The 25024-nt window shown below is 35.1% G+C and overlaps 2 protein-coding genes across 2 annotated transcripts; both read right to left on the reverse strand.

The window, feature by feature from the left end:
• Positions 1 to 6450: 6450 nt before the first annotated feature.
• Positions 6451 to 7479, reverse strand: LOC110457509 (GATA zinc finger domain-containing protein 14-like). The gene has a single exon (XM_021508822.1). It carries the CDS (start codon positions 7477 to 7479, stop codon positions 6451 to 6453), a length of 1029 nt encoding a protein of 342 aa, XP_021364497.1.
• Positions 7480 to 8084: 605 nt separating this feature from the next.
• Positions 8085 to 8807, reverse strand: LOC110457510 (uncharacterized protein DDB_G0290685-like). Its single transcript, XM_021508823.1, has one exon. It carries the CDS (start codon positions 8805 to 8807, stop codon positions 8085 to 8087), a length of 723 nt encoding a protein of 240 aa, XP_021364498.1.
• Between the last annotated feature and the right edge of the window lie 16217 nt (positions 8808 to 25024).

The raw sequence follows: 25024 nt of genomic DNA on the forward strand, positions 1-25024 counted from the left end.
AAAAAAACCCCCCCCCCCCCCCCCCCCCCCCGAAATATAATGAGGGTGAGAAAATGAGATAATGTTGGGAAAAAAACATTAACTAATGGATGATATGCTTCGTCCCGAGTTAATGATATAGCCAACAATTTTGATTTCTGCGTTATATATTCTATAATAATATACAAACATATGTTGATTATATCTATTCTACCACATGAAAATATAATTGAATGTACAATGTTGTGTCTACTTAGTTCCTTCAATTCAACATGACCTAGACCATTCCATTATTCAAATTAAGATGTTCCTGTGCATGTGCAAGCACTAATCATGTAATGACTCATTTTTATTTCACATTATGCCAGTTAAATGCATGCACCCTTATTGGACAAAGCTAATTTGATGAAGACAACTAACACACAGCTTATAAACTTTGAGTTTTGGAAGTTTGCTGCACACACATAGTTTGATGTATTATTATCCAGGAATGTATTGTTATTAAACAATGAATAGTGTTGTTTCATAACCAACCACCAAAATTTGAATAATTTTCACAGAATCCAAGAAGGAAGTGAGTCAAAACTCTAAATAATTACAGCAAAATCTTCCCTTCCATCAAACAGCGTATATTACCACAAACATAGGAACCACATTTCCTATCTTCCTCTCCTGACAGTGAACAACCATAACCTTGAAAAGCAATGATTTCACACAGTTAAATCATGTCACACCTGGGCAATGAAAGGTGAAAAGGTAATCAAGCATGGTAATATAACAGTATCAGCAGCCTACTGAGTATTGTGAGTGGCATGTCTTTAGTGATAGGTAAAGTTGTGTGATGACGCCTAAATGGCGCTCTACCATGCAATGCAATCTGTGGGAAATATTTCTCTAATCATGGAACAATTAATGATAAAGCAGAGTCAAGTGTAAATATCGTAGATTAATATGCCGATGGCGATGGGAGTGATTTACGGAGCACTGGGGGACCTGAGTTAGTCAAACATGTCACTGAGCCTGAGTAAACAATGAAAAGTGCAGGCTTTCATCACATATCTCTACTATCCTATACTCATCAATATTTCTCTAATTACAAACTTACATACATTTCATAGGAACCTAATTACTTTCTTTGATTTAAGTACATAATGAATACTGCAAATTGCAAAATCAATGAACTTGAATTATTGCTAATCTGTAGCTATATTATTATACCTACATCTAAAATACTATTTATCCGTTACTTTTTTAATAAACCTGTATCTAATGTACAGTTGTGGGACCGGACAACGCACCAAAAATACCGTGCATACATCATTCATACACCGTCCGCACATCGTCCACACCTGGTGCGCACAACTGTGCGATTAAGCAATCGTTCGCCCCGTTGTGCGCTTCTCTCCGCACAACTGTGCGATTTGGTATCATTTGTAGATCAAAAATACAGAATGACAAAATTACGGAAGGCTTGTATGCGATAATGTACACTGTGTATATATCTGTAATTTCTCATCACAATAATCAAGATTATACAATTTCACAATGCGTGTTACACAGTATTACAGCGACCGTAAGGCTGTCAAGAATGGGTTTGCCTCCAAGGTAACAGAACAGGTAAATAACAATTTGATGAGTGTCCAGAGTTTTACCTGACCAGTGCCTGACACACAGAGCTGATATGCGATACTGTTTGACCGTAATGAATAGTATTTGTTATTTGCATTCGTTTGCCTATAGCTCGATCCCCTTCACCTGGATTTCCACGGCCTCACCCGACGATTTACGTAAGTGCCCCAGTCGGGGAGAAAACTACAGTCCAGGTACATGTAGAAATTGGTTATGTTTACCTGTATACGGGATTGTGTTGTAATTTTACATGTGTCGAATAAGTTTGTTTAAAATCACAGAAAACACAATTTCTAAATATAAGAATATAGACAGAAAGATAAGTTTATATATGTCGATAGAATATAGAAACATACGTAAACATCAAGTTTATATGTTTAAACATGAAACCGTATAAATTGTTAAGGCATTCCTCAATTTACACCGACCACAATTGTTATCGCACAACGGCTGTCCATCGTGCGCACATCTGTGCGCACGCAATGATCATCCAGCTTTTTATCGTTCGCCCATCGTGCACACACCGTTCACACACCGTGCACACATCGTGCGCACACCGCAAATCGTGTAACGTTGTGCGATCCCACAACTGTACTATTTATCTGTACCTAAATTATTATACCTGCATCTAAAGTATTATCTATCTGTACCTAAATTATTAGACCTGCATCTGAAGTATTACTTATCGGTGCCTAAGTATTATTTATTTGTACCTAACGTATTACTTACCTGTATCTAAAGTTTGACATACCTTAATTATAGCTTACCTATATCTAAAGTATTATATCCTACATATATTGTACCTAAAATATTACTTACCTGTATCTAAAGTTTGACATACCTTAATTATAGCTTACCTATATCTAAAGTATTATCCTACATACATTGTACCTAAACTATTACTTACCAGGACCCACATTGTTAATTACATCAAATATCACTTATTTTTACCCTAATTATCACTTATCTGTGACGGAAATATGACTAAGTCAAATCTAGGTACATGTTTACAAAATTCCTCCTATATTTCTGGTTGCCCGAGGTAACATTCGCACCTGACCACATAGACAGGTGTGAACTCCTTACTGTCCTCAGGTGTTTGATATGTACAGGCTAGTTTTTAACCAAACTGTCTATATACCATCTATCAAATTTGTCTTATTCCTTAATTTATTAGTTATTACTTAGCTAGACTTCTCATCAAATGTAATTCTAGAAAAAACAACAATGATCTCATTTAATGATATCCTGCCTCCTTGTTATTAGTAACAGTAACGTTTACCAAGTCTGTATGATATACAGGGTAATAACTAAAATAAAGTACGTTAGGCTACTGATACATGATGTCACAAAAGAGAACATATTACTATACCAAGATAAGGTATATAAATCACAGCCCTTCTACACACACATAACCAGCATCAGCTCTGTACTCCACTGAAATAGAATGAAATAAAAATCAAATGATTTTAATTTATTGCTCCAGGAAGTATAATATTCTGAGGGTGAAAGATTGCCTGTAATTAGTGGTGGGCACAGATTTGACAACAGATACTGACTTTCTACAACACTTCAAAGTCTTGAGTTCTCTTCAGGATATTTTGTCATTTATTTTGACAATTGAATGAGTATGAGGGTTTGCCGTTTGTGTATAAAGATTTACAATAGTAATGGTAACTTAATTGAGATTGCTCTCACCTTGAAAATGATAAATGTTGAATTAATTCACAGTGAAGTGCATTTATATCAATTTAATATCCCCAATTCGATGGCGACAACATATTTTTCTCATCAGACACAAAAACGCAATCTCCACAAAATAATGAGAAATGCAGACTACACAAAACTTAAAAGTTCTGAGCTTTTGAAAATCAGCAATACCCTGAACTGTGAGTGAAATTTTTCATTTGTCAAAAGTCATATTTACGAGCTTTAACGTACGTACTCCATGACCCCACCACTCTATCCAGTAAATGCCACCCAGAAATCTCCTCACCATGACAACCATTGACACTGATTACTGAAAACTCTTCGTTTATCAGAAATTGCAGTGTTAGGCCTAAACAAGAGGCCTAGGGGTAATAATAGCTCACCTGGAATTTTATTTTCAAATTAAAACCTGTTGAACATCATACAGTTTTATCAGAAGTGAAAACCTGTTGAACATCATACAGTTTAATCAGAAGTTAAAACCTGTTGAACATCATACAGTTTTATCAGAAGTGTAAAATTCAGAGTCAGGGCCAGTTTATCATGATTCTAGAACTTTCGGTTTTCAGAAGAAGCTGTTTAAGTTTTTGACATATTCAAACCTTGCATTATTGAAACTAAGTCAATGTCATATTTATTTAACAAACTATTGCAGGCTCCATCCCAGGAAACTTCAAGCATAATATCATGACTTAAAGCCTTTTGGTTCTTCAGGAGATGTTTGAAGTTTTTGACATAATTATTCCCTGTGACATAGAAAGCACAGTCAAGGTCATTTTCATTTCTTTATTGCAAACTTTGATGTGATCCACACAAGGAAGCTAGACTTTTGATGTGATCCACACAAGGAAGCTTGACTTTTGATGTGATCCACACAAGGAAGCTTGACCTTTGATGTGATCCACACAAGGAAGCTTGACTTTTGATGTGATCCACACAAGGAAGCTTGACTTTTGATGTGATCCACACAAGGAAGCTTGACTTTTGATGTGATCCACACAAGGAAGCTTGACTTTTGATGTGATCCACACAAGGAAGCTTGACTTTTGATGTGATCCACACAAGGAAGCTTGACTTTTGATGTGATCCACACAAGGAAGCTTGACTTTTGATGTGATCCACACAAGGAAGCTTGACTTTTGATGTGATCCACACAAGGAAGCTTGACTTTTGATGTGATCCACACAAGGAAGCTTGACTTTTGATGTGATCCACACAAGGAAGCTTGACTTTTGATGTGATCCACAAAAAGAAGCTTGACTTTTGATGTGATCCATACAAGGAAGCTAGACTTTTGATGTGATCCACACAAGGAAGCTTGACTTTTGATGTGATCCACAAAAAGAAGCTTGACTTTTGATGTGATCCACACAAGGAAGCTTGACTTGTGATGTGATCCACACAATGAAGCTTGACCATTGATGTGATCCACACAAGGAAGCTTGACTTTTGATGTGATCCACACAACAAAGCTTGACTTTTGATGTGATCCACACAAGGAAGCTTGACCTTTGATGTGATCCACACAAGGAAGCTTGACTTGTGATGTGATCCACACAAGGAAGCTTGAGTTTTGATGTGATCCACACAAGGAAGCTTGACTTTTGATGTGATCCACACAAGGAAGCTTGACTTGTGATGTGATCCACACAAGGCAGCTTGACTTGTGATGTGATCCACACAAGGAAGCTTGAGTTTTGATGTGACCCACACAAGGAAGCTTGACTTTTGATGTGATCCACACAAGGAAGTTTGACTTTTGATGTGATCCACACAAGGAAGCTTGACTTTTGAATCTCCAGGAGAAGTTGCTTGAAGGTTCTGAAATAATTGAACCTTGTGAACTTGAAATTAAATAAATGTCATATTTATTTTGCTGTCTTTATCCATGTTAATCATATGAGTCTATTTGTTTAATATTATGACTGTATGCCTTTTGGTTTTTCAGATGAAGATATTTGAAGTTTTTGACATTTGACATCTGTGACCTATTTAGGTAAAAGTCACTTTTAATTTCTTCCCAGCAATATATCATGATTCTAGACATTTCAGTCTTCAGAAGTCTTTTGAAGTTTTTGATCTATGTGACCTTGAAAGTATATCAAGGTCATGTTTATTGTAAACTTTGCCTGGCTTCATCAAAGGTAAGAAGCTGAATGATGTTTTTTTTTTTTATATATATTTGACCACTGTGACCTTGAAAGTGGGTCAAGGTCATTTGTTTTCAAACTTTGATGGACTCCATCCATGGAAGTTATTAGCCTAATAGAGTATGATGACTGTCACCTGTCTATTGGACCAGGTGATCTTAAAAGATATACAGGATTCTGGTTTTTCTTTTTTTTTGAAATTCATGTTGTCTTTATTATTACTTGGCGGTTTGTTAAATCTTCTCTTTGATTTTTTTCAGATATGTCATTGCTTATTTAACCTTCTGAAAATTGTTTATGTTGTCTTGTTAATGCTGCCTTCCCTGTTGTTTGATGTTTCCTGGCTCCATATTACTTTCCATATTTCTTATGTTTCCTGGCTCCACATTACTTTCCGTATTTCTTATGTTTCCTGGCTCCATATTACTTTCCGTATTTCTTATGTCTCCTGGCTCCATATTACTTTCCGTATTTCTTATGTTTCCTGGCTCCATATTACTTTCTGTATTTCTTATGTTTCCTGGCTCCATATATCTTTCCGTATTTCTTATCTTTCCTGGTTCCATATCACTTTCCATATTTCTTATGTTTCTTGGCTCCATATCACTTTCCATATTTCTTATGTTTCCTGGCTCCATATTACTTTCTGTTTTTCTTATGTTTCCTGGCTCCATATATCTTTCCATATTTCTTATGTTTCCTGGCTCCATATTACTTTCCGTATTTCTTATCTTTCCTGGTTCCATATCACTTTCCATATTTCTTATGTTTCTTGGCTCCATATCACTTTCCATATTTCTTATGTTGCCTGGCTCCGTATTACTTTCCATTTTTTTCATGTCTCCTGGCTCCCTATAACTTTACGTACTTCTTATGTTTTCTAGCTCCCTGTTACTTTCCAATTTTCGTTTATGTTTCCTGTATTCATGTACCCTTCACTATGTTGCTTTCCTTATGTCTCGATGCCTCCTGCTACAGTCTGTCAATGATATTTTATCATGTCCCATGTTTTGCTGGTTCCTTGCCTCATACTGCCTTCTGTATTGTTTTGATGCCTGGTTCCCTGTCTCATACTGCCTTCTGTATTGTTTTGATGCCTGGTTCCCTGCATCATACTGCCTTCTGTATTGTTTTGATGCCTCGTTCCTTGCCTCATACTGCCTTCTGTATTGTTTGGATGCCTGGTTCCTTGCCTTATATTGCCTTCTGTATTGTTTTGATGCCTGGTTCCCTGCCTCATACTGCCTTCTGTATTGTTTTGATGCCTCGTTCCTTGCCTCATACTGCCTTCTGTATTGTTTGGATGCCTGGTTCCTCGCCTCATACTGCCTTCTGTATTGTTTTGATGCCTGGTTCCCTGTCCCATACTGCCTTCTGTATTGTTTGGATGCCTGGTTCCCTGTCTCATACTGCCTTCTGTATTGTTTTGATGCCTTGTTTTCTGTCTCATACTGCCTTCTGTATTGTTTGGATGCCTGGTTCCTTGCCTCATGCTGACTTCTGTATTGTTATGATGCCTGGTTCCTTGTCCCATACTGCCTTCTGTATTGTTTGGATGCCTGGCTCCTTGCCTCATATTGCCTTCTGTATTGTTCTGATGCCTGGTTCCCTGCCTCATACTGCCTTCTGTATTGTTTTGATGCCTGGTTCCTTGCCTCATACTGCCTTCTGTATTGTTTTGATGCCTGGTTCCCTTTCTCACACTGCCTTCTGTATTGTTTGGATGCCTGGTTCCTTGCCTCATGTTGACTTCTGTATTGTTATGATGCCTGGTTCCTTGTCTCATACTGCCTTCTGTATTGTTTGGATGCCTGGTTCCTTGCCTCATATTGCCTTCTGTATTGTTCTGATGCCTGGTTCCCTGACTCATACTGCCTTCTGTATTGTTTCGATGCCTGGTTCCTTGCCTCCTACTGCCTTCTGTATTGTTTTGATGCCTGGTTCCTTGCCTCATACTGCCTTCTGTATTGTTTCGATGCCTGGTTCTCTGTCTCATACTGCCTTCTGTCATTGTTTGGATGCCTGGTTCCTAGCCTCATACTGCCTTCTGTATTGTTTCCATGCCTGGTTCCTTGCCTCCTACTGCCTTCTGTATTGTTAGGCTGCCTGGTTCCTTGCATCGTACTGCCTTCTGTATTGTTTGCATGCCTGGTTCCTTGCCTCGTACTGCCTTCTGTATTGTTATGATGCCTGGTTCCCTGTCTTATACTGCCTTCTGTATTGTTTTGATGCCTTGTTTCTTGTCTCATACTGCCTTCTGTCATTGTTTGGATGCCTGGTTCCTAGCCTCATACTGCCTTCTGTATTGTTTTGATGCCTGGTTCCTTGACTCATACTGCCTTCTGTATTGTTTTGATGCCTGGTTCATTGCCTCATACTGCCTTCTGTATTGTTTTGATGCCTGGTTCCTTGCCTTATATTGCCTTCTGTATTGTTTAGATGCCTGGTTTCCTGTCTCATACTGCCTTCTTTATTGTTTTGATGCCTGGTTCCTTGCCTTATATTGCCTTCTGTATTGTTTTGATGCCTGATTCCTTGCCTCATACTGCCTTCTGTATTGTTTTGGTGCCTGGTTCATTGCCTCATACTGCCTTCTGTATTGTTTTGGTGCCTGGTTCATTGCCTCATACTGCCTTCTGTATTGTTTGGATGCCTGGTTCCCTGTCTCATACTGCCTTCTGTATTGTTTGGATGCCTGGTTCCTTGCCTCATATTGCCTTCTGTATTGTTTTGATGCCTGGTTCCTTGCCTTATATTGCCTTCTGTATTGTTTAGATGCCTGGTTCCCTGTCTCATACTGCCTTCTTTATTGTTTTGATGCCTGATTCCTTGCCTCATACTGCCTTCTGTATTGTTTTGATGCCTGGTTCCCTGTCTCATACTGCCTTCTGTATTGTTTGGAGGCCTGGTTCCTTGCCTCATATTGCCTTCTGTATTGTTTTGATGCCTGGTTCCTTGCCTTATATTGCCTTCTGTATTGTTTAGATGCCTGGTTCCCTGTCTCATACTGCCTTCTTTATTGTTTTGATGCCTGATTCCTTGCCTCATACTGCCTTCTGTATTGTTTTGATGCCTGGTTCCCTGTCTCATACTGCCTTCTGTATTGTTTGGAGGCCTGGTTCCTTGCCTCATACTGCCTTCTGTATTGTTTTGATGCCTGGTTCCCTGTCTCATACTGCCTTCTGTATTGTTTGGATGCCTGGTTCCCTGTCTCATACTACCTTCTGTATTGTTTTGATGCCTGGTTCCTTGCCTCATACTGCCTTCTGTATTGTTTTGATGCCGGTGGTTCCCTGTCTCATATTGCCTTCTGTATTGTTTGGATGCATATTTCCTCATGCTGCTTTCCTTATAGTTTGTTAATGCTGCCATTTATTTCCTATGTCTCATTTCTTATGGCGCCTTCCCTGTAGTTTTGGTACAACTTTTGAACATGTTTTCGTGCCTGTTTTTATTATGCTTCTTGCTCACTTAGTATTTTGTTATAATTTGCAGTTATTTCAGTTACTTAATATTTGCATTTTATCTTTAATTGATTTTATGTGAATGCATTTAGTACTATAAGTCATAAATAACACATTTCAGAGCAACTGTGACCTGGTGTTTATTATAAACAATTTTACAAGGAGTGCTATAATTAAATGTTTTCCTTCTATTACCAATTTGTTATATATGCAATGGTTTTTTTATCTTTTTTTTTGGGGCTGTAGTGATTGGTGTACTATTTTGTGTGCTGTGGTGTTTGGTGTACTATTTTGTGTGCTGTGGTGTTTGGTGTATTATTTTGTGTGCTGTGGTGATTGGTGTACTATTTTGTGTGCTGTAGTGTTTGGTGTACTATTTTGTGTGCTGTTGTGTTTGGTGTATTATATTGTGTGCTGTGGTGATATGTGTACTATTTTGTGTGCTGTTGTGTTTGGTGTACTATTTTGTGTGCTGTAGTGTTTGGTGTACTATTTTGTGTGCTGTAGTGTTTGGTGTACTATTTTGTGTGCTGTGGTGTTTGGTGTACTATTTTGTGTGCTGTAGTGTTTGGTGTACTATTTTGTGTGCTGTAGTGTTTGGTGTACTATTTTGTGTGCTGTGGTGTTTGGTGTACTATTTTGTGTGCTGTAGTGTTTGGTGTACTATTTTGTGTGCTGTAGTGTTTGGTGTACTATTTTGTGTGCTGTGGTGTTTGGTGTACTATTTTGTGTGCTGTAGTGTTTGGTGTACTATTTTGTGTGCTGTAGTGTTTGGTGTACTATTTTGTGTGCTGTAGTGTTTGGTGTACTATTTTGTGTGCTGTGGTGTTTGGTGTACTATTTTGTGTGCTGTAGTGTTTGGTGTACTATTTTGTGTGCTGTGGTGATTGGTGTACTATTTTGTGTGCTGTAGTGTTTGGTGTACTATTTTGTGTGCTGTGGTGTTTGGTGTACTATTTTGTGTGCTGTAGTGTTTGGTGTACTATTTTGTGTGCTGTAGTGTTTGGTGTACTATTTTGTGTGCTGTAGTGTTTGGTGTACTATTTTGTGTGCTGTGGTGTTTGGTGTACTATTTTGTGTGCTGTAGTGTTTGGTGTACTATTTTGTGTGCTGTAGTGTTTGGTGTACTATTTTGTGTGCTGTGGTGTTTGGTGTACTATTTTGTGTGCTGTAGTGTTTGGTGTACTATTTTGTGTGCTGTAGTGTTTGGTGTACTATTTTGTGTGCTGTAGTGTTTGGTGTACTATTTTGTGTGCTGTAGTGTTTGGTGTACTATTTTGTGTGCTGTGGTGTTTTGTGAACTATTTTGTGTGCTTAGGTGTTTGTTGTACTATGTTTTGTGCTGTAGTGTTTGGTGTACTATTTTGTGTGCTGTGGTGTTTGGTGTACTTTTTTGTGTGCTGGAGTGTTTGGTGTACTATTTTGTGTGCTGTGGTGATTGATGTACTATTTTGTGTGCTGTGGTGATTGATGTACTATTTTGTGTGCTGTGGTGATTGATGTACTATTTTGTGTGCTGTGGTGATTGGTGTTCTATTTTGTGTGCTGTGGTGATTGGTGTACTATTTTGTGTGCTGTGGTGTTTTGTGAACTATTTTGTGTGCTTTGGTGTTTGTTGTACTATGTTTTGTGCTGTAGTGTTTGGTGTACTATTTCGTGTACTGTAGTGGTTGGTGTACTATTTTGTGTGCTGTGGTGTTTGGTGTACTTTTTTGTGTGCTGTGGTGATTGGTGTACTATTTTGTGTGCTGTGGTGATTGGTGTACTATTCTATGTGCTGTAGTGTTTGGTGTACTATTTTGTGTACTGTAGTGGTTGGTGTACTATTTTGTGTGCTGTGGTGTTTTGTGTATTATTTTGTGTGCTGTAGTGTTTGGTGTACTATTTTGTGTGCTGTTGTATTTGGTGTACTATATTGTGTGCTGTAGTGTTTGGTGTACTATTTTGTGTGCTGTGGTGTTTTGGGTATTATTTTGTGTGCTGTAGAGTTTGGTGTACTATTTGGTGTGCTGTTGTATTTCGTGTACTATATTGTGCGCTGTAGTGTTTGGTGTAGTTTTTTGTGTGCTGTTGTGTTTGGTGTACTACTTTGTGTGCTGTTGTGATTTGTGTACTATTTTTGTGTGCTGTGGTGATTTGTGTACTATTTTTTGTGCTGTGGTGATTTGTGTACTATTTTGTGTGCTGTAGTGTTTGGTGTACTATTTTGTGTGCTGTTGTGTTTTGTGTACTATTTTGTGTGCTGTAGTGTTTTGTGTACTATTTTGTGTGCTGTGGTGTTTTGTGTATTATTTTGTGTGCTGTAGTGTTTGGTGTACTATTTTGTGTGCTGTAGTGTTTGGTGTACTATTTTGTGTGCTGTAGTATTTGGTGTACTATTTTGTGTTCTGTAGTGTTTGGTGTACTATTTTGTGTGCTGTAGTGTTTGGTGTACTATTTTGTGTGCTGTGGTGTTTGGTGTACTATTTTGTGTGCTGTGGTGTTTGGTGTAATGTAGCATGCTGTAAAGATCTGCAGTGACAGGTAGATTGGAGAAAAGTTTATCATTGAAAACAGTAATGTATTTCTCAAACATACTCAACTAGAAAAAAGACATAACACACAGTCTTTGAAACCGGGTTTCTCCATGAACACACCTTCCATAGGAGTGATTTGACAGTTGGACTACTCATTCTTGGCTTGGTGGGCCTATATCGGTGATACAATCCTTAATGTGTGTAGGCCTATAGACCCCATGGGGTTGACAACAGCCATGTTTTCAAATGGTGATTTAGAAAGAAAGGCTCAGGAGCGCCTGTAATTACCCAACTCTGTCCAAATGCACAATGCATGGAATCTTTAATCCTTTTCCAATGGAATCCTGGCCCTAATTGCACAAGTCTTACAGGAGATATCAAGAATTCTAAAGCTCATAGATTTCAGTGAAAAATGGCAACGGCAGACTTGAAAGGCAAGGAATCCAAAATCATTACACAAATGTGCATCTCACAAAGTTTTCTGGCAACGAGAAAACTCTGGTATCTTGGGGACGCAGTGTAGACAAGCCAACAGGAGGAAATGCTCTGGAAAGTTACAAAAAAGTAGAAAAGACAACTTTGGTGTTGAGGGACAGAAATTCAGTAGAAAAAAACTATGGGAGTTTGGTGATGCTCAACTCATGATAAATATTCAAAGAGATAATTAAAGATAAAGGATCTAAATTAAAATTTCTAAAACAAAATGGTAGCAACTAAGTCACCATGGAGTTAAATACACCCTGTCAGAAGCTGAATAGTTTGGTCAATACTCAGCCAACTCCTTTGTCAGCACCTAAATACTTTGGCCCATGCTTGACAATAAGCCCATGCCCGACAATAAGCCCCCCCCCCCACCTGTCATGACAGAACCTGAATAACTGGGCCTCAGGTTAAGTATAAGCCCACCATTCTTGTAAGCACTAATCTCATTGGGCCCATGTGTGGATATAGCTATTAACTTACACAAATCAACCTAACAAAATTAGTATCTTTTTAGTAAAACTGTCCATATATAGGGTTTGCACAACAGAAATCAGTGTCCTAGCTCATTGTGTATGAAGTTGTTTGTGTACCTAAAATACCTTTAAATGTGAACAAAAAATCTCATCATTTGTCATTTCCGTATCTTTTACATATTACGTAATATTTCTAAAATATGTAAATCAACGTGTCTATGATGAGTTTATTTTCAAGGGAGTTAAAACAAAACTGTGCTTTAGTGGGTTGGATGTTTCATGTACCTTTACTAATCAAAAGCATTACCTTTTACAATATTACAAACTAAATCTTACAGTCATCCACTAGAGAATGTCAACAAAGAACTACATCTTACAGTCATAAACTAGAGAATGTCAACAAAGAACTAAATCTTACAGTCATCCACTAGAGAATGTCAACAAAGAACAACATCTTACAGTCATCCACTAGAGAATGTCAACAAAGAACTAAATCTTGTAAATAATCCCAACTGGACTTACACAAAAGAATATATAATTTTTGTATGAGCTGTCAAATGTCAACATGCAATTCAGTTTTCTTATTTCGGGGTAATAAATGGTTTACTATTTATGTGAAACCAATATGCATTATCTAAAAGACAGTTTTCTAACAGAGGTAAGTAATATATAGTATGTATCTATCTTTAACCTTTTTCTAACAACAGAGTTATGTCCCATTTCCAGGTGTTTCACCCCTGAAATCAACATGAATAATAATTCCTAAATAAGTACATGTTGTGATTCTGAATCATCAATATGTTTTGGAATTTCCTCAGTTCCTGTCACACTTTTATTTAACACTTATAATTTCCTATTTTCCCTTTGTGTGTTAGGATGCTGTGGTATATTGTTATGTCCATAATATCACAACAAAAACAATATCCTCAATCAAGACTAATTTGTAATGGTAATTGCCATTTCTCTGGCCTACTGAGGTGTGTTAGCCTGGTGAGCAGTATTTCATAGGTTCTTTTTAGACATGAATTATTCTTGTGTACAATAAGCTGTTAGGAAGAACACTTTACAACAATCTGTCGCTACTGTTATCTATTTTCATACTCAATAAATTACTCATGAAATTGAATTCAGAATTCTGTGAAAGCAATAAGAATGGAATTATAAAATTTCATAGTAAGAGCAGGTCCAAACACTTATCTACACGCCAAGCACATTCTTGTACAAAGCTCAAAGAAAGAAAATGGCTGAACATTACCAATCATGTATAAAGAGGAAACACAGGGCAGGGGGCCCCAAGTACAGATAACCTTTCATTTTTCTTTTGTCTAGAAATGAGAAATACTTCTTTGGAAATATCCTAAAGCTCCTGATCATCAAGGTACCATTAAAAGTACCAGTAACCTGAGAATCAGAGATGTAACTTACCAAATTACCAGTCTACATAACTTACCAAATTAACAATCTACATAGATGTAACTTATCAAATTACCAGTCTACAAAGATTTGGTATTTAGTTGTACCAGTAACCTCAGAATCAGAGTGGTAACTTACCAAATTACCAGTCTACATAGATGTAGCTTACCAAATTAACCGCCTACATATATGTAACTTATCAAATTACCAGTCTACATAGATGTAGCTTACCAAATTACCGGTCTACAAAGATTTGGTATTTAGTTGTACCAGTAACCTCAGAATCAGAGTGGTAACTTACCAAATTACCAGTCTACATAACTTACCAAATTAACAGTCTACATAGATGTAACTTATCAAATTACCAGTCTACAAAGGTTTGGTATTTAGTTGTACCAGTAACCTCAGAATCAGAGTGGTAACTTACCAAATTACCAGTCTACATAACTTACCAAATTAACAGTCTACATAGATGTAACTTATCAAATTACCAGTCTACATAGATGTAGCTTACCAAATTACCAGTCTACATAGATGTAGCTTACCAAACTACCCGTCTTCATAGATGTAGCTTACCAAATTACCAGTCTACATAGATGTAGCTTACCAAATTACCAGTCTACATAGATGTAACTTATCAAATTACCAGTCTACATAGATGTAGCTTACCAAACTACCAGTCTTCATAGATGTAGCTTACCAAATTACCAGTCTACATAGATGTAGCTTACCAAATTACCGGTCTACATAGATGTAGCTTACCAAATTACCGGTCTACATAGATTTGGTATTTAGTTGTCCAATGTTACATATATTACATATAGAATATGATGGTTAAGTGTGTTAAATATTTCTCCTTATTAAAATAAACCATATATAGTCAACATAAGATGTCAAAATACCATAAAACAAAGATCAAACAGTCAACTTTTGATGTCTCATAACAATAAAGTAAACTGTCGACAGCAACATTTCACGTCAAGCAATTTCTATCACCTTAGTAGACACACCCAGTGCTATCCATTCATCATTACAAATCCAGTCCTGACTAAATTACTAACCGATGAGTTGTCTCCCTTGTATGTAATATCAGCTGAAACCGACTGTGACACAATACCCATTAATCTGTGTGACGGTGGGCACTAAGGTCTACAACATGTTTGTCACTGGTCATGCTCAGCCAGCAGAGCCCGACTAGACTCATTCCTCAAAAACAGAATATTTGCCATGTCTCCACTCTGCTAGTCCCCCTAGTTTGGCTACGGCATCATTTAATCATCCAGGAATTGTTGACTTTCGCGATGCAGTATCGGAGGCGGAAATATTAAAGGAAGCTTAGGAAGCCGATGTTGTGCAGTAGCTAATCGCACTGATGTCATACATCAGGATCAGCTAGGTACACGGGAGGATCACCTCGGCGGGTACATCCGTCATAAACCAGCCTCTGGGCTGAGCAAGGTGTCGGGAAGCCCGACTACTACAGCACTATCCCCATCCTACCGCAACCAATGATAAGTAATGGCCACCATGTCCCCATCAGCTTCATCTCATCAGCTAAAACTAGCTTCCTTTTTTTATCTTTTCAACACAAGAAAAGCTTAAGATTACCTCAGAAAAAACCCAAAGAAATTTCTGTTAAGTTTTAACAGATAAATGCTCGTAAACCTAGCGGAAATGGTAAACTCTCAAACTCATCTTTCACTCTGACCTGATCCAAATGTAATCTGATACAGGTGTATTTCTCACTAAGGGGAGTTAACTAGGGATTACTAAGGGGAGATAACCAGGAATTAGCTAAGAGTATTTCCGGTTCACATAAATAGATGTGAGCATGAACTTGTAATAAAAGTATGGTGGTTCATGAGTACCATATCATCAGAAGAAGACGGGTTATGAATAGTATAGGTATGATGTCTGTGAACATAAGGTGGCTCAGGAACTACATTGTAGAGACTTTGATAGTTAGAATGGCTTGACTACGTAGCTTCATTGGCTATACAGTATTATCTTCATGAATAGGCTTTGAGACTGAGCAGCAAAGTATGATTAGAGTATAGCATATATATGTGACCCTAACATTGAAATGGTGACCAGAAAAGCAACAATTCTAAAAGATAAGTATAAAGATACAGAATGGAGTAAATTGATTGAGTAAAACTGTGAGATGGAAGAAGAAGTATAAGGATGCAGTGCTTACTTGTGTTTAATATTAACAGTCCTACAGGCTGTAGAGGTTTATAATCTAACATTGAACACAGACTGTACAGTTTACAGTGGGGCTGATAAGGAGCTAGAGAATTAAAGACTTTGTAATAATATAGGGTTAAAGAATGTCAATCACTGTTAATGGTGATTCATTTATTTAATAAATAACATTATGTGGTTAAAATGTAAAACATTCAATAACATGACTCAATTAGGTGGTGTGCTATATAAGTATGAATATGTCTACTACCGTACTTAAATAAAAAATATCCTGATTTTCATTTCAATACATTCCATTTATTTGACAGTGTGCACCCGGTAAAACTGTTTTTCATTAAAAACGAAAGATACAAATGATAAATTACTGCTTTCACAAAGAACCACCTTGGAAATGATACAGAAGATTATTCCTGTAATGATCAACCTGAAGAGGGTGAATAGCTCATTAATCTGTTTCTACAAAGGTAGTTCATGATCAGTACATGTCTGTCTGTGTGTCATCAGGGTTACCTGGACCCAGTCTGTACAACTGTTGACAAAAAACACATGAAAGATTTGGTGATGAATAAGTTTAGACTTAAGTTGCTTGATGTATTTTTGATGGTTGTTAATTACCATAGACCTCCATTTGTATGTTAACGAGAGTAGCCTATATTACAAACCATACATTTTACATCAAAACGATTAAACACAAGTGAGTTTTTTTTTATCAAAATCAACTTTGTAAAGAATGCACAATAATTTTTATTCAGAACAGTTTTTAAAGATTGCAGAAAACACATTGATTTTTAAAAAAGATTGGATGAAATATTTGTATTGATATCAGAAATATCAATAATAGCAAAACGATATTCAATAATTTTGAAAAGATGTTATTAAAAATGTTAATTGAAATTATGTACAGTTCTTTCATCTTTGAATTTCACATCGTTAGAATTCAATAGCCAAGCGGTGTGATTAATGTTCAATAGCCAAGCGGTGTGATTAATGACTAGCTGACATTTCTCCACCCCGCACATTAACATTAAAGCTGGTCCATATCTGTTCCCCGTCCAACACCCAAATAATTCTCAAGCTATTAATTGAGTTCCAGCTTTCTATTCTGCACTTAGGACAAGAATCAGAAATATGCTATAGTGATCAGGATCGCGTGAACAGGATTCATTTGTGATAAACTCTGTATGTTATAACACAAACGCTGTCAACCACTTAGGCATGATATATTTATCTGTCACACAACCCCTCAATGGTAAATTGACCGCGACAACAAGAAAGAGGCAGCAACCAGTCATGTTAAAACAATATTCCACACCTCACCCACTGTAGAGAGATAATGATAGTCAATACGATCTATTTAACATCACAGTCCTGATACATATTTTATACAATCACAGTCCAGTCCTGATAAATATTTTTTATACATTCACAATCCAGTCCTGATAAATATTCTATACAATCACAATCCAGTCCTGATACATATTTTTTATACAATCACAATCTAGTCCTGATAAATATTCTATACAATCACAATCTAGTCCTGATAAATATTTTTTATACAATCACAACCCAGTCCTGATAAATATTTTTTATACAATCACAATCCAGTCCTGATAATTATTCTATACAATCACAATCTAGTCCTGATAAATATTTTTTATACAATCACAATCCAGTCCTGATAAATATTGGATACAATCACAATCCAGTCCTGATAAATATTCTATACAATCCCAATCTAGTCCTGATAAAATATTTTATACAATCACAATCCAGTCCTCATAAAATATTTTATACAATCACAATCCAGTCCTCATAAAATATTTTATACAATCACAATCCAGTCCTCATAAAATATTTTATACAATCACAATCCAGTCCTCATAAAATATTTTATACAATCACAATCCAGTCCTGAAAAACATTCTATACAATCACAATCCAGTCCTGTTAAATATTTTATACAATCACAATCCAGTCCTGATAAAATATTGTATACAATCACAATCCAGTCCTGATAAATATTCTATACAATCACAATCCAGTCCTGATAAACATTCTGTACAATCACAATCCAGTCCTGATAAAATATTTTATACAATCACAATCCAGTCCTGATAAACATTCTATACAATCACAATCTAGTCCTGATAAACATTCTATACAATCACAATCCAGTCCTGATAATGATATTTTATGTATAACTGAATCTCACCTAAATCCCCTGATATCTGATTTTGACATTCAAGTACAACCCTTTAATCCAATTCCTCATAGAAAAGATAGAACTACTAGTCCGGGGGGTGCGGTTATAGTGTATCATAAAAATACTGTTGTAACAAAAAGAAGGCTGGACTTGGAAAGGGATGATGTTGAATTACTCTGGTTAGAAGTTTTAATTAATACTCATAAATTTCTTCTCGGGTGTATATATAGACCAGATAGTAATATTGAATACTGGGATAAACTTGATGATACCTTAACTAGAGCTTCTGATACTTCACTGGATATTATACTTACAGGTGATATTAATATTAATATGCTTAATGTACCGCTTAATGATCATTTATCAAGACTCCTTATAAAGCACAACTTGACTAGTCTTATTAATGAACCTACACAAATAACACCTGCTAGTGCCACTTCTATTGATGTCATCTTTACTAACAACCTAAACTTAATTAAAAATACTTATGTATCACCACCATTCTGTAGTGACCATTCATCAGTTCATGCCCAAATCTCTTTTACTGTATTTAAACAAGTGAATTATAAGAAAACTATCTTGAAATATGATGAAGCTGATTTTGAAAGTATGAATAATGCTCTTCTTAATATTGATTGGTTGAATTTGTCATTAAATCTGGACTCTGATGCATTTAACTCATTCATAATTAATTCAATCATAGAACAAGTCAATAGTTTCATCCCTACCAAAGTTATTACTGTACGCCCAAATGATAAGCCATGGATGAATAACATTATTAGGCTGAAAATGAGACAACGTAATAGAATTCATAGAAAGGCCAAAGTAACAAATAATCCGCACTACTGGGAAAGATTTCGTATACTCAGGAATGAAACTATTGACTTGATTCGTGAGGCAAAAGCAAATTATATCCAAAAACTTGAAAATTGTCTTAATGAAAACATGGTCTCCCCAGACAAATGGTGGAAAATTGCAAAATCTATTACTAATTTCTCCAATAAATCCTCTTCTATTCCTCCTCTTGAACATGATGACCAATTCATTCACCATCCTCTTGACAAAGCAGAAATCCTTAACAATCACTTTACTAATATCTCTTCGTCATCCCCTGACCTTGAATTACCTCAGACAGCACAGCCCTATACTCCATACTCACTAACTAACATTCATATCACTGAACAAGATGTATCTGACCAAATTAATATTCTTAATGTAAATAAACCCCCTGGCCCTGATGGTGTAATCCCTAAAGTTGTAAAAAAATTGAGTAACTCTCTTGCATTACCCCTCTGTCTTTTATTTAATAAAACACTTGAATCAGGAATATTACCAAATAGATGGAAACAAGCAAATATAAATGCTATATATAAAGGGAAGGGTTCATCAAATGATGTTTTAAATTATAGACCAATCTCAATAACCTCATGTTTCAGTAAAATAATGGAAAAAATTGTCTTCAAAAATCTTTACAACTATCTAATAGAAAATTCTATCTTAACTAAGCACCAGTCTGGCTTTATACCAGGTGATTCTACTGTTAATCAACTACTATTTATTTATAATGAAATTGTTAGCAATATGGACCAGGGGAAGGAGCTCAGATTTATTTTTTGTGATATTAGCAAAGCTTTTGATAGGGTGTGGCATAAAGGTCTCTTACATAAACTTAAAACGTATGGAATTGATGGAAATTTACTTTTATGGTTTGAAAATTATCTCTCTGATAGATTGCAAAGAGTCACCACTGAAGGTTATCACTCACAGTTTAAGGGTATAAATGCAGGGGTACCTCAGGGATCTGTTCTGGGACCTTTACTATTTCTCCTTTATATTAATGACATCACTGACAATGTTTCAACTAATATTAAGCTTTTTGCAGATGACACCTCCTTATATGTAATTATAGATGAAAACCCAGCACATGCAGCACAAGTTCTGACAAATGATCTCTCTAACATTGGTGAATGGGCAGGTATATGGGACATCAAGTTCAACCCTACCAAAACTAAATCTGTAATATTTTCTAGAAAACATAACAAACATCACCCTCCAATAACTTTCCAAAACAGCCAAATCACTGACTCAACAGCACATACACACTTAGGACTGACTTTAAAAGATGATGCATCTTGGAATCAACACATTCTGAATATATATGAAAAAGCTTATAGTAGATTAAATATTCTTCGTTACATTAAAACTAAAGTCAATCGTAAATCATTAATTAAAATTTATATAGCATTTATCAGGCCAATTTTGGAATATGCAGACATAGTATGGGATAATTGCACTCAACAATCTAAAGAACTTCTAGAATCTATTCAATTAGAAGCAGCCAGAATCATTACTGGACTTCGATCTGGAACATCTCATAATAAACTTTATAATGAACTTGGTTGGGAAACTCTGTCAACAAGAAGAAATAAACACAAACACATAATGATGTATAAAATAATGCATGGGCTGTCACCTCAATACTTACAAGATGTCTTAAATCCTTTCATTAACAATCAAAACAATAATCCCTATTTCCTCAGACAAACAAGACTGTTTAATCCACCAATATGCAGAACTAACAATTATTTTGACAGTTTCCTCCCTCTAATGTGCCGCACAACTAACACTACTGATAATGATCTCTTAAACTCCCCAACTCTTGCAACCTTTAAACACAAACTAAATAAAGATATTATTATCGATAATGAATCAACCTTAATTTTTAAAACTGAAGGTGATAGACGGGCCAACATTATTCTTTGTCAACTTAGAAACTTATGTAGCAATTTAAATTTTGATTTATTCAATGACCATTTAACTGACTGTCCCTCTTGTGCTTGCTCTTTTGAATATGAAACAGTTTTCCATTACTTTCTTGAATGTCCATTGTATAATGATCTCAGACTTACTTTATTTACTTCTGTTGATAATTATGGAAATCATAACCATATTGATACAAACATTTTTCTACAAGGCTGTCCTGATTGTGATGGACTAACAAACAGACAGTTACTTAATGATGTACAGTTATTTATTGGTAAATCTAGGCGTTTTAATCTCTATATGATCTAACCAGCCATGACCTTATACTTTATACTTTTATACTTTACTATTCCTATTCCAATTATACTCCACAAATAAGTAACTTTACCTACTTTTCTATAAATGGTATTCTTCTACGGACATAGGAGTTTTAAGTTGAGCATGTTTGTTTGTTGTTGTTTGTTGTAAGATTTGTTCAATCTGTCTTGTTTTACAGTTTCCATCTTATACATTGAATTACACATAGACTAGCTATCTATTTTCATATTAAACTACAATACCTTAACAGTTTTGGCGACTGTGACCTGTGCATATATTTGCACATGGACTTTTGGTCAATGTCTGCCAATATCTGTGTGATTTGATAGCTATATAGCTTATATACAATTGTAAAATGTTATAAAAATAAATAATACCTGTGGAAGTGTTTTGTGTGTGATGTGAGAAGTGTGAATGTATTTGTATTTCAGTTATGTTAATTAAGAAGGAGTTACATCCCTTTAATATTTTTTTTTTATAATTTTCATTTCAAAATTGATGTATTAATGAAATCAAATAAAAATAATAGAATCCGTTAATTTAGCCACCGCTGGAGAGAATTTATATAGGCTTTGCCTGTTATTCCATCCAATTGACCTGTATCAACTTTGTCAATAAAATTTGTTGAAATGAAATCTAGTCCTGATAAATATTCTATACAATCACAATCTAGTCCTGATAAATATTTTATACAATCACAATCCCATCCTAATCCAGTCCTGATAAATATTCTATACAATCACAATCCAGTCCTGATAAAATATTTTATACAATCACAATCCAGTCCTGATAATTATTTTATACAATCACAATCCAGTCTTGATAAATATTTTATACAATCACAATCCAGTCCTGATAAATATTCTATCCAATCACAATCCAGTCCTGATACATATTTTATACAATCACAATCTAGTCCTGATAAATATTTTATACAATCACAATCTAGTCCTGATAAATATTTTATACAATCACAATCCCATCCTGATAAATATTTTATACAATCACAATCCAATCCTGATAAATATTCTATACAATCACAATCCAGTCCTGATTAATATTATATACAATCACAATCCAGTCCTGATAAATATTTTATACAATCAATCCAGTCCTCAGATAAATATTCTATACAATCACAATCCAGTCCTGATGAATATTCTATACAATCACAATCCAGTCCTGATACATATTTTATACAATCACAATCCAGTCCTTATAAATATTCTATACAATCACAATCCAGTCCTGATTAATATTTTATACAATCATAATCTAGTCCTGATAAATATTTTATACAATCACAATCTAGTCCTGATAAATATTCTATACAATCACAATCCAGTCCTGATTAATATTTTATACAATCATAATCTAGTCCTGATAAATATTTTATACAATCACAATCTAGTCCTGATAAATATTCTATACAATCCCAATCCAGTCCTGATGAATATTCTATACAATCACAATCCAGTCCTGATTAATATTTTATACAATCACAATCTAGTCCTGATAAATATTTTATACAATCACAATCTAGTCCTGATAAATATTTTATACAATCACAATCTAGTCCTGATAAATATTTTATACAATCACAATCTAGTCCTGATAAATATTTTATACAATCACAATCTAGTCCTGATAAATATTTTATACAATCACAATCTAGTCCTGATAAATATTTTATACAATCACAATCCAATCCTGATAAATATTCTATACAATCACAATCCAGTCCTGATTAATATTTTATACAATCACAATCCAGTCCTGATGAATATTCTATACAATCACAATCCAGTCCTGATGAATGTTTTATACAATCACAATCCAATCCTGATAAATATTCTATACAATCACAATCCAGTCCTGATTAATATTATATACAATCACAATCCAGTCCTGATAAATATTTTATACAATCACAATCCAATCCTGATAAATATTCTATACAATCACAATCCAGTCCTGATGAATGTTTTATACAATCACAATCCAATCCTGATAAATATTTTATACAATCACAATCCAGTCCTGATAAATATTCTATACAATCACAGTCCAGTCCTGATAAATATTTTACACAATCACAGTCCAGTCCTGATCAATATTTTATACAATCACAATCCAGTCCTGATAAATATTTTATACAATCAATCCAGTCCTCAGATAAATATTCTATACAATCACAATCCAGTCCTGATCAATATTCTATACAATCACAATCCAGTCCTGATTAATATTTTATACAATCACAATCCAGTCCGGATAAATATTTTATACAATCACAATCCAATCCTGATAAATATTCTATACAATCACGATCCAGTCCTGATAAATATGCTATACAATCCCAATCCAGTCCTGATAAATATTCTATACAATAACAATCCAGTCCTGATAAATATTCTATACAATCACAATCCAGTCCTGATAAATATTCTATACAATAACAATCCAGTCCTGATACATATTTTATACAATCACAATCCCATCCTGATACATATTTTATACAATCACAATCCCATCCTGATAAATATTTTATACAATCACAATCCAATCCTGATAAATATTTTATACAATCACAATCTAGTCTTGATACATATTCTATACAATCACAGTCCAGTCCTGATACATATTTTATACCATCACAATCCAGTCTTGATAAATATTCTATACTATCACAATCCAGTCCTGATACTTATTCTATACAATCACAATCAAGTCCTGAAAATTATTTTATACTATCACAATCCAGTCCTGATACATATTCTATACAATCACAATCAAGTCCTGAAAATTATTTTATACTATCACAATCCAGGCTGGTCAACTGGTCAGTACACACTTTTATCCTTATAAAATGATGAAAACATTTTCTTTGTCTATGTTTCTGAGATTTTATCTCTTTAAAATATATGAAAACAAGAGGCCCAGAGGGCCTGTATAGCTCACCTGTTTCTTCTGTTACATGAAAATGACATATAGGTAACTTCACTTTCACAATTAACCAGCAAAATTCGTTGAAACTTTCATATAATGTTTATGCAACTATGTAGAGTTGATTATATGAAAATCTAAACATTCCGATAGTTTGGGGACTTTTTTGGAAAAAATACCAAACAATCAAATTATCGTCAATTTTAATATTTTCAGTTTTTTTTTCTAGTGTAGCATTGTTTGGAACAATAATAACAATAATAAAATGAAAAGAAGCATTTCTAATTAACCCTACAAATATTTTATTTATCGCAAAATATGTAACACATGTTACACAAAGTGTTTTTTATTGAATTTGTATGGATAAAAGTGATTATCTACAAGCTAAAAGCAAACAGGACACAAATATCTATACATATAGAATGGGAAATTGAACAAAATATACACAATGGCTTTATAATTAATTTATTTTACATTTTACAATCACTTTGATCCGTGTGAGAGTTATCTTCCTTGAAAAAAATCAGAACTTTTTGCAGAGGAGTGACATTTACACAATGACAGTTGTCTCTGTTAACATATAGCAAAAATGATGGAAATAAATCAAAAATATTATATCAAAATTATCAATTTATTGTTCTTTAATGGAATCAAATAACACTCAGTCATGTACACTTTGGACATCATTCCACAGTCCGCTAACTCACGGTATATTTATAATTAAATGTCAGGTACATATGTGACCAGAGGCTATCGCATGGTATGCCCTTCT

Source organism: Mizuhopecten yessoensis, unplaced genomic scaffold, assembly GCF_002113885.1.
Source record: "Mizuhopecten yessoensis strain PY_sf001 unplaced genomic scaffold, ASM211388v2 scaffold9163, whole genome shotgun sequence".
Classification (NCBI taxonomy): Eukaryota; Metazoa; Mollusca; class Bivalvia; order Pectinida; family Pectinidae; genus Mizuhopecten; species Mizuhopecten yessoensis.